The sequence below is a fragment of the Microplitis mediator genome, chromosome 8 (genome assembly GCF_029852145.1).
Source record: "Microplitis mediator isolate UGA2020A chromosome 8, iyMicMedi2.1, whole genome shotgun sequence".
Taxonomy (NCBI): domain Eukaryota; kingdom Metazoa; phylum Arthropoda; class Insecta; order Hymenoptera; family Braconidae; genus Microplitis; species Microplitis mediator.
This window is the reverse complement of record NC_079976.1, coordinates 10652342-10666528: the sequence shown is the minus strand read 5'-3', so window position 1 is coordinate 10666528 and position 14187 is coordinate 10652342. Positions and strand designations below refer to the sequence as shown.

Here is a 14187-nt window from a genome sequence, read left to right as displayed (position 1 = left end):
TGGCTTCACAACAAATTCAAAAGATTTGTAGTATTGATATATTATCGATTTTTTTTTATTTTAATTGATTTTCAATATAAAAAATTTAGAAATGTTTCGGTCTATTTACCATCGGATGCATTTTGGCGGAGAGAGAGCGCGCGTACAAGGCAACTGGTTGTGCGAGAACAAGAGATCCGAGCGCCCGGCTTGTTTTTTTGCTAAATCTCGTGAATTATTCCAGATAGGAAAAAAAACTTCAACATTTTTTTGTGCATTTTTTCATTCTGAAGAATTTTTAAAAATAAAAACCCTCATCAAATCAACGGTTCGAGAATTATATCGATTTAAACAATCAAACTGTTAAGAAGAATCATTTGCTCCACTTTTAAACAAAATGGACTAGATTTTGGTGATCCTCGGCCCAAAATACGTAAGAAACCGTTGCTAAAATCCATGGACAAAAATGTATACGGACCTTACTCTTCAGGCGAAGGAATATAAACCGTACATAGGGATTAATAGAAAGAGCAAAAGAAAGATAAATGGCTTGAAGAGATGGCTATATCTATATGACACCCCCGCGAGAGCAGACGGATTATTTGGAGTGGAAATACGGGGGTGGAAAAGAGCTAGGGGAGAAAGGGAGAAAGGAGGTCAATAAAAATACACCAAATCCAAAATTTTTTTTTCGTAAAAAAGTTCGAAAAGTTAGCTAGAGAAGAGAAAACGAGTGTAGCAAATAAGTAGGAATAAGGGATAAACTAATAGTATAAAAAGTCTAGCCAGGGCAAAGATTAGGAAATAAGGAGCCAGAAGAGAAAAGAAATAGTAAGGTAAGCTAGTCAGCTCGAGACGCAGACCGATGTCAAAATTCAAGAGTAGAAGTAATTTATTAAATATATGTCATATATTAAATAAGCAGCTTGCAAAGCAAAAGGGAAGTTGCGGATTTGACGTTTGTATACAAAGTTATCAACAGTCTAATAGACTTACCGGAAACACTTGAAATGTTTGGGTTTGTTAGCCCTAGACCTGGTCTCAGGATATCTCGACTACTCTACACTGTCAAATCGAATAAAAACTACGTAGTTCATGGTTCACTTAACAGAATAGCAAGACTAGTCAATCGAAATTGTTCGGACATCAACTTTTTCGGCAATACAATTGCCTCATTCTCAGCCAGTACCAAGAAGTTACTTTTGCAATACGAATAATCAACAATATTATCTTTATGTAGTGTTATTTTTCTTTTGAGATTTTATAATTACATATATCTTTTTATCATTTTATATTTCATTAGCGATAACCGATTGACGTTAAAATAAATAAATATATACCCAAGTAGAATAGGGAAGAGAGTTACTTAAGACTAGATGTACAAAGTATTAAAAGAAAATATAAGTTAAAGTTTAGATGTAAAAGTGAAAACAAATGGAAAATTGTAAAAAAACGTAAGTTGTAGAATAAAAAGGCAATAAATATTATTATCATTATTGTTAACAGTTCTAATATATCAGGATTTCAGCCAACAGAATCACGATTTAAAATTTCAGATACAAAAATTTTACTTAAGGAGGTTCGACCGAAACTAGTGAGTCAAAGTAGTGTTTGAATTTATTCGTTTGCTAAATTCTCCTAATAATTATAAAAATTCATTATTTTAATTTATAATAACATAACGAATTCATAAATTTATATTTTTTACTTATTTAATTAAAGAAAGTAATGAAATTACTTGGTTATTTTTGACTCATATGATTTAATAAAAAGATTTGGCAACAGCGCGTTCTAACTTCTTACACATCGATATTCAAATTAGAGCGGGAAAAATTAATTTCTAATCTCGTCTCTGATTAATATATTTCTATCTTTGTTTTTTCTCTCAGCTGCTTCCGCGACGTTGCCAAACCCTCAATAATATGTATCTCTGTCGATAAACGAGATTAAATAATAAAGTTTAACTTGAATTATTTAAATAACTACAACGGTAACACTATATTGTTAAAATTTTATCATATTCTAAAAATATTTAAGTTTATGGCATGTGGTTTTTTATTTCTTAAACTTGGGAGGTTAATAATGAAAAAAATTGAATAAGTCATGACGGAAGCTTGTCCGCCATAAGAATCTGTGTATAAGAACTTTAAAAACATCATTTTTAAATCTTTTTTCTAAAAAACTAGACGGTGGATCATATTCAAATTTTGAGAATAAATAGATGAAGTACTTCTTTACATGTATACTAAGTGTCAAATCTTAAAGTTGGAAAATTTTTTTTACGTTAGATTCGGTCGAACCTCCTTAAGTAACTGACTTATTATCAAAACCACCTGGTGAATTTTAAACTCAGATTATTTATGAGTTAAATATCACAAAATTTTCATTCCGAAGGTTTCTTCAACCAATGGAGCCATGATTTCAGTAAGAAAATTAAACGAAATAATAGTAAACTGTGAATCGGGATTAAACTTACTGGACGGAGATGTTGATGAGTTCAATAAAATATACGACCAATTATAATGATTTAATTATTCATATTTATTGTGACAAATACAATAACTTATCTTTTCCTGTCACCATAAATCCATCTATTGTATTTTTAAATTATTTATGAATTTAATCCTCTGATTTTTTATTGTACATTATTTGAATATTTATTATGATGACTTGTATCTCAAGTGATTACCAGCCAGGACCGCATCCTGAAAAAAGTAATTGACGTAATGAAATCTAACCTCTGATGGATTATACATGATTAAATAATTAATTAATCGAGATGAATATGATTAGTTATCAAGTAAATAATACCTTGGGTTTGGTATGTGGTCCACCACGAGGATGTCGTCCGACAATATCTCTCTTTCCATTTTCAAAATCAGTTGCAAACAACCAAATAGTATTTGCAACCATTATACATAAAGCATACACTGAGTGATCAACCATTTTTATATCCCACCGAGTTGGTTATATAGTTTTGGTGTATTAATTAACTAATCAGAGAGGTTTATTGTTATAATTATAGGTAATATTTACACAAAGACCTTCAACAGACAATAGACTGATGAAGTATGGAAATGGAGATTCTAGGCTCTAAAGTTCCCGAGTTGTAGGTCAGCTGGTCGTATCGTATGCAATATATTTTTTACCGATGACAGCGCCAATCTTCAGAGATGAATTTTTTTTTATTCCGGTCGATAAAAAAGTTTTTGAAATTATTAAATAATAACAGTGAAAAATAATATTAATAATAAACAAATAAAAAAAAATTTCAATGAGTGTGAATGTAGCAGACACCAGACAAATTTAAAATTATTAATAAATAGAGTAATTAATTAGTAAAATTAAATTTTGAAATTAATAAGTGGCTTTTTATAAATATAATTTTTTAAATTATTTACTCTATTTATTTATAATTTTGAATTTGTCTGATGTCTGCTACATTCATACTCATAAATTTTAATTGATTAAATATTTTAATTAAAATTTAACTTATAATAATAATAGTAATAATAATTAAATAAAAGATAATAAGGATTTTATTAATTAATATACGTATTTTTAAACAATCATTAATCGCTATATATTTATCGAATGATTTTAAACGAAATAATAATAAAATAATTATAATAAACATTAATTAATATTCTATTAATTGGATTAACATAAGCACAAAAAAATCAAAATTATAATTATTAATAATTAATAAAAATGTACACAGGAAGCTTTTAAATAAAAAGAATTTAAGGCAGTAATTTAATTGGTAATTCAGTGCTGTATTTATTTTTAGAGAAAAATTTTATTTTAGGTTTTTTTTTCTTTCATTATTCTATTGATTTTAAGGAATTTAGAAAAATTATTTAGTTTGAATTTTCAGCTGAATTTAAATATAGAAAAATATTTGAATTTGAATTAAAATAACTTTTTAATTATTGAATTGAGACAAAAATTTGTAAGGATCTTTTATGTAGGAAATTCAAATCTACACAAGTTCGTAAAAGAGTATTTTTTTCGGATTGTTAATAAATAAATTTAAAGTACTCGGTGTGTACTTTCGAAAATTTAGTAACTAAAAAATTTTCAGTCTCAATTAAAATTTGAAAAAAAAAATGTATGACAATAATTTGTTGGGAAATTTAATTTTCTACAATTTTATTTATCTTAAAGTTTATTCTTTCTCCAATACGTCAGCTACAATTATCTAATTACGATCTAAAAAAAATCAAAATAAACAAAACCTAAAACATTATAATCTCTAAAAATAATAATAGCTCATTTCGTTACCTTGTTATCACGATCTCATGACTCATTCACGAGCATTACAAAATTAAAAAAAAAAAATAAATAAAAAAAAATGTTCGTTGATTGTATCTTTAGTAGAAAAATCTTCAGGTTGAGCTCTGAAAATGTTAATAAAGGGTCAACGAGACAATAATTAACGAAATAATTATTTTTAAAAATCCTCAATGTCCAAATCATCGCTGTATTAGCATAATTATCATCAATAATTAATAATTAATAATAATAATAATTAATAATTAACTTTATCTATCGTACATAAAACAATAACACTAAAAGTTATTTTTAAAATCTGAGTAACCTAGTATTGAATTTTATCATTTGTTTACATAATAAATTTTATTTAAACGCACGCTTACCAACTAATTGCATACGATTTATATTTATAATTTTTAAATTGTATCGTTTTAATTATTATTTTTTTTCTTTTTCTTTTTTTTTTTTTTAAATATAATATTCTATGTCGCATATAAAAAACAATTACTTAATTATTTTATAATAGAGTACAAGATCGTTCCTTAATTAAGTTAGTTCTTGTTTTCTGCTTTTCTTTTTTTTTATTATTTAATATAATTATAATTATTTATTTATTTATATATATAAACTTAAGACCTCGTTAATCACTTAATAAACTTTTCTTCGTTCTCGATAATTTAAATTTTAAGTTTCCAATAAAAAAATTAAAAAACAAAATACCGCGGCCAAATAAAAGTTATTGCACAGCTGAAAAAAATTTTTTAAGTATTTTTAAAAAACTACTTTTGATTATTAATAATAATTAAATTTAATGATAATTTTTAAATTAAAAACTTGAGAACGAGGAAACGATTGTGAACCCCGCGACAAAGGATTAATTATTTAATTCCCATATAATTATTTGCCTCTTCGTTGACTACCAAAGACTGTTTTATAGACCAAGTGTCATTTTGGTTGGCAGATTTGAGCGTGTTCACATTTTTATAATTAATAAGTTAATTAATTATTAATATATTTTTTTTTTTGTTTGTTTTATTAAATTTTTAAAATCCGTTTAAATTCTTGTGGTGTGAGATCGTTGAGTATATATTTATATATCACCGACAAAAATAATTCGCGTTGACTCTAGCTGAAGAGGCGCGCTACATCGCGAAGTTGTTGCATCAATAATATTGTCTGCTCCACGTTCCGTCTCCGCATCCTAAAAGATCTTACTTGTAAAACAAACCAGTACAAACCAATACAATCCATTAGCATCAATCACTTGGACTCTCCGGCAATATTTTTTTTTAAATTTAATTAATAAATTTTAATTTTTTTTTTTTTATTCAACTAATTGGCCAGTACCCATACCCATAACAATAAATATTTATGTAGCGCGTCGGATAAAATAATTTCGTTGCTGGCTGAGTCCATCGTATGGTATCGATTGTCAGGCACTTTCCTTGAAGATAAATACGAGATCACTCACCACACTCGGGCAGGTTGAAGAACTGGACGTGACAGCAGAGGCAGGCACCGTCAATATTGAATAATATTATCCACGACTGCAAATCCACAGGCTCCTAAACCCGCGCTTGACATCAGACGGACTAATTCTCGAACGTGAGATATTGCGACTTCTAGAGGTGGTCGTCGTGGAAGATTTGTTGACTCTAGTTAATAAAAATTCATTATTTATTAATATGATATTTTTATATAAATGGGCGTAGATAAAGATTAAGATGTCAATAAAAAAAAAATCCATTTTTGAGATATTTGTACCCAGTTAATCCTTAGTAACTAAAAAAAATTTTTTTAAACCATAAAATCAAAAAAATTCTTGACACGAATTAATTATTAGGGATAATTTGAATTTAAATACTAGATTGCAGGTCATTCATTAACTAAAATAAAAATTCAAGTAATTTGGTACGTCATTGCAAAAATACTAAATAAACTTTTCTTACAAGTTAAAAATTTATTTGTGATTAATTTTTTACGTTACAACATTTCTGCTGTAATTATTTTAGTAGTACAGTGTCAAGTTACTTTAGATTAACTGGATTTAATCATCAAGTATGGTCAGTAATTTTCTAAAACTGAGTCAAGGATTATGAAACATTTTTGAGATTCTTCTCGGACGTTAAGTAATAAAATAGCATAAAAGTAATTTGTACTCAAATAATTTCGAGATAAATTTAATTGAAAAAGATTTGTAATCTTCAAATGCAATTTTCTCAAAATGACGACTATGTTAGTTTCCACGTTATTCCTTATCTACGTATATATTATTTTATTATTTAATTACCTAAAATTGCAGAATTTAATCTAGCACAAACTGTTTCACGTTCTTGCGGATCCAATTGCCAGCCGACGGGTGAATTCCAGGGATTTGAATACGCTAATAAACTGAATGCATCTTGAAGCATTTTTTTGTTTCCCTCATTTTTACCATACGACTGTCGAAGATGAATTGATTGTGAATACAACTGACGACCAAATTCAAGCATCTTCTCGATTGCTTGTTTATTACCACCACACAATTGTTTTTTATTACTTAGTTTTGTCGTTTGATTATTATCTATACTGTTGCCGTTTTGTTGATTTTGATTGGCACTGTCTATTTCTATAAAATTATTTTTTTTTATTAATACTTTTTTTTAAATAATTTTATTGTAAGAGGACCGCTTTCTTTTAAAATAATTAAATATTTTTTATACTTGTTCTGCACTCGCGCAGGAATCGCGACCACGATTTGCGCGTTATTTCTACGTAAAATAGTATATTACACACCAAGGGAGGAAAGTAGGGCATTCCAACCCGCGTGTATAATTGTCTACCCGAGCCGAAGGCGATTCCTATCTTGCTTCCTATTGTGTATACAATTTTTCACTAGATCTGTGCCTAAGTTTAAATTTTCGCCTCTGTTTGCGGGAAGAATAACGCATGCATTGATTTTCATCATTTGTTTTTTCATAAACAAATAGAACGAGATTCTTCCCTCTATACAGGGCAGGAATGTAAACTTTCAGTGAAGGTATAGTGAAAAAATATATCCCTCTATACTTTATTCGCGTACCTACACTGAAAATTTGAATTCCTGCTCCGTTTAGTGGGAAGACAGTTGTACTTTTCTTTTATGTAATTGCCTTACGAAGACGAGAGTAGCAAACACGTAGATTAGGACATCCGACCTTACTACGTGGTGTACATGCTATTTTTCACCAGATCTGCACCAAAAATTCAAAGAATGGCGTATGCTCTAATTTTTATCATTTTTTTTCTCATAAGATAAAACGAGACTTGCCCTGTCTAGACAGGGCAGGAATTTTAACTTTCAATGCAGATTGAAATATCCTACTTTCTTCCCCTGGTATATAATATCCCTAATAGCACAGTTTGCTTAGCAAAAGTTTACTTTACAAAAGTTTCCTTGAATTATTCGTCAAATGTCCGTCAACTTCGGGCTTTTCCGTTTTTGACGACAATTTGTATACAACTTGGTATACAATTTGACGTAAATTTACTACCCGAATTAGAATGCAAATTCACTTCAAAAGTTGTATATAAATTGTCTTCAAAAACAGAAAAGTCCGAAGTTGACGGACATTTGACGAAAAATTCGAGGAAATTTTTATTAGAGTATTTTCTAGTAAAAAAAAGTTACTTCTAAATTAAGGATAAATTAACCGCGAATTTTTCTTTCCAACTTTTGCTGTCAAACTGTCGACAAATTCGGGCAGCGAATTTCGGTAATTTCAATTATCAAATTACTGTCAATTTCAAGCTAAAGTGGCTATTAGGGATACTATTGTTTCTTCCCAAGGGAAAATACATGTTGCACGACTCATGATGCGAAGCATCAGAGTGTGCTTTACGATCTTTGCAATTTACGCATTCACTATTATTTGTCTAATAAGCTTTTAGATATTGACAAGCCACGTCGAATGCCACCTTGACGATCAAAATCGGTTCATCCGTTCAAAAGTTACAGATATTTACATGCGTACGTACATACATACATACATACACTCGGACATCATATAGAAATTAGTCAGAATAGCTTCCCAGAACCTCAAAACGTCAAGATCTCTTAGAAATTCGATTTTCGAAAATCGGACCTAAACCAATAACTTCTCGAATTTAAAAAAATTTACAATTTTCTCAGCGGGAAGTTAAAAATGTACTCTCAAATCTATTAAAAAAGATAACGGTCCCCTTAAATATTCAATAAATAAAATACCCATGTCAATATCTTCACCATTACACTTGTAACCATTTGAATTAGGACTACCATTCTGATAACCATTTGTTGTATTTTTCAATCCATTGATATTATTAATCGTTGGTGTATTACTTTCCATTTCCATGTCAACGTCATCTTCTATTTGTCCATTTATAAATTGTTGATCCGCGGTACCATTCAATGTATTATTTAGATTCATTTCTTCTATTGTACCGTTTGATGATTTGCTGTTATACGCTTTTGTTGATTGTATTACACTTGTCTGATTATCGTTACTTGGATTTGTATTTATATTTATACTAGTATTTGTATTTGTATTTGTATTGGTGTTGGTGTTAGGATTAATATTAGTATTAGGATTAGTATTGGTATTGGTATTAGCGGATGTAGTCGAAGTCCCAATAGTTTGATTAACTTCAGAATCACTTCCGTTAACCATTTCAACAAATTGACGACACTTTAAAGCAAACATTAAATTTGGATCTCGATCTAATAGACCTGGATATAACCGAGACGTGAGGTCTATTGCTTCACCCATACGACCTGCTAGTACGAGCTTCAAAATTTCTGTAAATTAAATCAGTTAGTCAGCAAAACTTGTTTTTTTTTTTTTTAATTCAAATACAGAATATGGGTTTTATACTTTGTCTATTTTTAATTGAATTAAAATCTTCTTCGAATACTTGTCCTGTGCTTGTGGCAAATGCTTCGGCAGTGTCACAGTAACCGTGATGGACAAGATACGTTGATACCATCCTAGTTTTTTTTTAAATTATTAACTATTCAAATGACTACTAACAGCTTTCAAGTTATTTTATATTCTAGGGTATTATTTTTTTAAAATTAATTTTATGAGTTAATAGAAATTTAAGGGTGTAGTCTAGTTGGTGTAAACAAGTACTGTTTGTGAGCAGCAAACGAAAGTTTTGAGCTAGAAGAAGGCACTTCATATTTAGTAGGCATCACAGATTAAATTTTGGTAAGATTTTGTTATGATTTTTTATTTAAAAAACTTTGAACGCGTTTTTCTCAAAACAACGGTTTTTCGGACGCACATTCTGCACATAAGTCCTTACAAAATAGGGTATTATCATGTTAAAATTTTGATTTTTACTACATTTTTTTTTTACAAATAAGAGTAAAAAAAACACTTTTTTCAATTTTTTTGGTTTTTAAATTAACGAAATTAGTTCAAAATTATTATCTGTCGCCTATTTTGTAGTCATTGTCATACCGAATCTAAAACACTTCGGTTTTTTTATTTCAGATAAGCCGTTGCCGAGATATCGTGTGGCAGCCGACCTCTCCAAATTATGGCGTTCTGTTTGAGTACGAATTTCGTGTAAAAAAACTCAATTCAATTTTTATATACATATTTTTCATAGCAAGCTCACAATAAATTCCCGTAAATAGCCGATCTACTAGACTGCACCCTTAAAATTAGGGTGGATTAACTAAAAAATTGAATTTTTAATTTAAATTTTGGCAAGTTATTGATTAAATTGCGACAAGTTGTTGTGGAATATTCAATTTTAGTCATTGGCTCGTCGCAATTAATTTAAATGTAAATGTTACGGTAGTTATATCCTTGGTTTTTTTTTCACAATTACATAGTTTAATTATTATTGAAACGAGTAAACTTTTATTAGAGGGATCAAATAATTTTTGGAGCACGAACTTTTAGAATTTTTAATTTTTTGAGATTTAAAAAAAAAATAAATTACATCAAAGTTATTTAAAAAATGAATATACATTAATTTGCCGAGAATTAAATTTCCTATAAAATTTTACTAATATATTTTTCTTGTATCTCTAAAATTTTAGCAAAAATTTTAAAACCAAACTCCGAAAAAAAATTTTGGAGATCAAATTTTAGAAATTTGAAAATCGAGTACTTAAAAATTGATATTTTGGTTAAACTATCAAAGGTACAACAAATATGTATGGAAATTAATTTGTAGAGAATTACATTTCCTACAAAATTGTATCCATATATTTTTATCGTCACGCTAATACTTGAGTCAAAATTTGCATTCTAAATTCACAACTTCTAAATACAAATATTTTTGCTCAACTAACTTATGAGTTTATTTAAACTTTATAAAAGTTAAATTTATTTAAAAAAAATTAAGTCGAATATTTAATTAATTGCATCCAAATTAGAGCTTCCAGTTAAAATACTTCCGTTTGATAAATTCTAGTGAAAATAATCACCACCCTCCAAAAAAAAAATAAAAAAATATTTACCGCGAAAATATAAAATTCACTTGAAAGCAAATTTCTAAAAATAAAACAAAATTAAATACTTGTGTAAGACAGCTTGCCACTGGCCCTGGCCATGATCAGGCGTCGGGTAATTGATAATCTGTAATCTCGTGCGTACACGCAACTCGTTAATCATATCACCAATATCAAACACAAAAGGTGTCTGTCCAAAATTAGCATCAACAACTTCTCCGGGTGTCTGCAAACCTACCGTCGGATACAAATTGGGCTGCAAATTAAAATAAAATAAATAAATATATAAAAAAATAAATAAATAAATATTTAATTCACTAATAATTAAATGACAACTATATTTTAGTACCAAAAATAAATCTATCAGCCTTAAAGTCTACCAATAATTATCTACCACAATAAATAAAACTACCATTTTAAACTCTACTATGAAAATTTGTGAGCCTCCTCAATATAAATTGTATTTTTAATTAAATATATAATTAAAATTTTATATATTTATATTTTATATTTATACAATTTTATCCACAATTTTTTTATTTTTTTTTATGTAAATTCAGCTAATAGCAAAACTTTAATAAACTTACAATTATTAAAAACTAATTAAAAAAAAATTAGTACTGAATTTTTAAAATTTCTTAAATAAAAATCATGTGAAAAATGTATATTCATGTAAGATTTCTAAATTTCAATGACAATTATTGTTGAAAATTTTAATAGTTAATTTTATTATGAAATAGTTTTGTTGCGGACATTTTTGGTGCAAAAATAATATTTGCAGAGATATTAAAAAAAACTCTTCAATCGGGATATCAATGATGAGATTTATCAACTTGGTACCTATTGGTAGACTTTGAGATCGCAATGAGAACAAAAAAAAATTTTTCGGAAAAAAAAAATGATAATAATAATGATTTTTTTGAATCAATAGATTATTAATTTGTTAACTCGAAGCAATTAATTTTTATATAAAGAAAATGATAAATTAAAATTCCTAATAAATTTTTAAATCACAACAAAAATTGCTTGAAGCAAGCTCGTGTTCTATTTGCTAATGATTTTTTTTGGTTCAATAAAAAGTTTCGTGTATCAAAAAACGACTATGGCAAATTTTAAATAAAATAATTTATCACTCAAGATTGTATAGTCTTACAAAAAAATTATTTTCTTTCTCCGTGTTTTAGATTTAGTTACTAATAAAAAAGTAGTTGTCATTAAAATAAAAGATTTAAAAAAAAAAAATTACAGGTAAATCTGAGAAGGCAGTGCCCAAATGTGTTCCATTTTTAGTGTAAAACGCAGTGTTGTCAACTAAATTAACACCACATCCAATAACATCACCCGTAGTAAAAGTCGGTCCATAAGGTTGACCAGTACCCGATGAACAAAAACTGTGTCCATCATCACCATGGTAACCATACGAATGTTTATCCCATCCCGGAAGTCTGTTAACATTAACGCCATGTGCTGATAAACCTATACCCATATAACCATCTCTGCCTTTGCTAACTATTTTAACTTCAAAATAATAAAGACCACAGGCAGCTGGTATCGAGTGCGTTGTGCGAACACTGGCAGCGTCTTTGTGTGTTTTTCCAAAACCTAAACATTCAATCAATAGACAATAAATATTTAAATTTATTTATTAACCAATATCGAAATAATAATTAAATATATATATATATACATATACATATATAAATATTATTTAATAGCTTAATAAACTACAAGGTCCCTTTACCCACGAGCCCAGCGACTACTTCTAGGTCACTAGGTCAAACCCGTCCTCTCTACTCCTCTCAACTCTCATCGATGTTACTCTAAATGCTCACACGCCAGCTATTTACCAGCTTCAACTATTTCTTACATACATTTACAACTTCCTTATTATTTATATACATATATATTTTTTTTTTCATTTCATACACGTGCACCTACACGTGCTATTTTAAATATTAATAATTACTCATACTAATTATTATTATTATTTATATGCCTTATATTTCATTTTTATATTTATAGAAAACAATAAAGTTATAAAACTAAGACCTGTTCGTTTTATACCTCAATCGATTCAAGGTTTTTTTTTATCAATATTAAATCATATTTTAATTAATTAATAGATTTATTTATATAATTAATTATTTAGGAAAAAATAATAATAGGAAATTTAGATAAATCATTGCTAATAGACATTGCAGTATAACAGCATAAATATATATACATTAATATATTTATATATATATATATATACATATATATATGTATATATATTGACAGTGTATTTATACGACAGAGGGCGTAAGATAAATAATGAAAATAAAAGTCAAAATAATATTTTTTTTTTTATTTTGACAAAATGAAAATAAAAATTTTCAGACATGAAAAAAGAAAAAAAAAACAACAATAATAATATAAAATGTATATAAAAAAAAATGTTTATATGAGTTTATAATTTAAAATATTAAAAATATAACAGCTGTCATTGACATTGCAGAAATAATTATAAAAAAACTATTTATTTAAATAAAATAATAATTTTTTTATTTTCCTTATTATTTTTTCCGATGAAATTTAAGCTGATGTATAAAATGGAAAATGGCTGGAACTGGACAATGAATATATATTTATATTTAGGTATAAGTGGATCTAAAAATGTAATGAAAATAAAATTAAGTGAACGATCAGCTGATTCCTTTGTTTAGGTCGCTGACACGCGAAAAAAATTTACTGCCATTTTAAATCAATATTTAGTTGTAATGATTTAATGAATATATATACCAGAATAATATATGACAATAATGACAATGGTTAGTTGATATGATGACATTGAATGTTAGGAAATAGAGAATGGTAAAAAAAATGTCAAATGACAAAGAGATTTATGAGTAAGATTAGTAAGTACGTACCTTTGTAATGAACGCGAAGATTATTTTGCGAGAGACCAATGTAGTTGTACTTGTCCTTAGGGCTCCATGATCGTGGCAAAGGGGTTTCGTCCTCGTTGACCATCGGATATAACATTTTTAATCGATCGACTGGCTGATTTTCCGCGGAATTTATTCGAGACGAATCCATAACACTCTGTTCCTCGCTGGTGGCAGCCATCATCGTCTTCCACAGCCCCACTACTGGCTGATGACACTCTTACTCTTACCCTGCGTATGGCTTGTCAATCCCACTGTCTCACTCTTTCACTCCCAACACAACCACCACGGACCTAGTCGTTGTCGTGGTTCCTGCTTCCTCGTTCTCGTCAATTCCAACTTCAAACTGAAGGCTCTCACTCTCTGGGTCTAACTGTCCTATGTCTTATCCGTAGTAATAATCAACGCGCAGGCTTCATTGTACGTCTCTTTTTCTTTCCTGTTCATACAATCGAGATATTTGTTCTGTACTGAGTTGTTCTGCTTCTGGATTATTTTTGAACTACTCCCGCCATCTCATGGTGGGAAAATTTAACAACC

At 28.4% G+C, this 14187-nt stretch overlaps 1 protein-coding gene across 4 annotated transcripts; it reads right to left on the bottom strand.

Moving 5' to 3' along the window:
- Positions 1 to 2496: 2496 nt before the first annotated feature.
- Positions 2497 to 14108, bottom strand: LOC130673440 (ran-binding protein 9). Of its 4 annotated transcripts, XR_008990880.1 has the most exons (9): positions 13630 to 14108; positions 11967 to 12322; positions 10789 to 10976; positions 9126 to 9238; positions 8480 to 9049; positions 6545 to 6862; positions 5726 to 5909; positions 2791 to 3144; positions 2497 to 2684 (listed from the first exon to the last, which is right to left on the bottom strand). XR_008990880.1 is itself a non-coding variant. In XM_057478457.1 (7 exons), exons 1-7 carry the CDS (start codon positions 13829 to 13831, stop codon positions 5776 to 5778), a joined length of 1881 nt encoding a protein of 626 aa, XP_057334440.1. In that variant the 5' UTR covers positions 13832 to 14107; the 3' UTR covers positions 4824 to 5775. The 4 variants fall into 4 exon arrangements, 1 of the variants encoding a protein (XP_057334440.1); XR_008990882.1 differs by lacking the exons at positions 2497 to 2684; positions 2791 to 3144 and adding an exon at positions 3931 to 4379; XR_008990881.1 differs by lacking the exons at positions 2497 to 2684; positions 2791 to 3144 and adding an exon at positions 4824 to 5455 and having other exon boundaries at positions 13630 to 14107.
- Between the last annotated feature and the right edge of the window lie 79 nt (positions 14109 to 14187).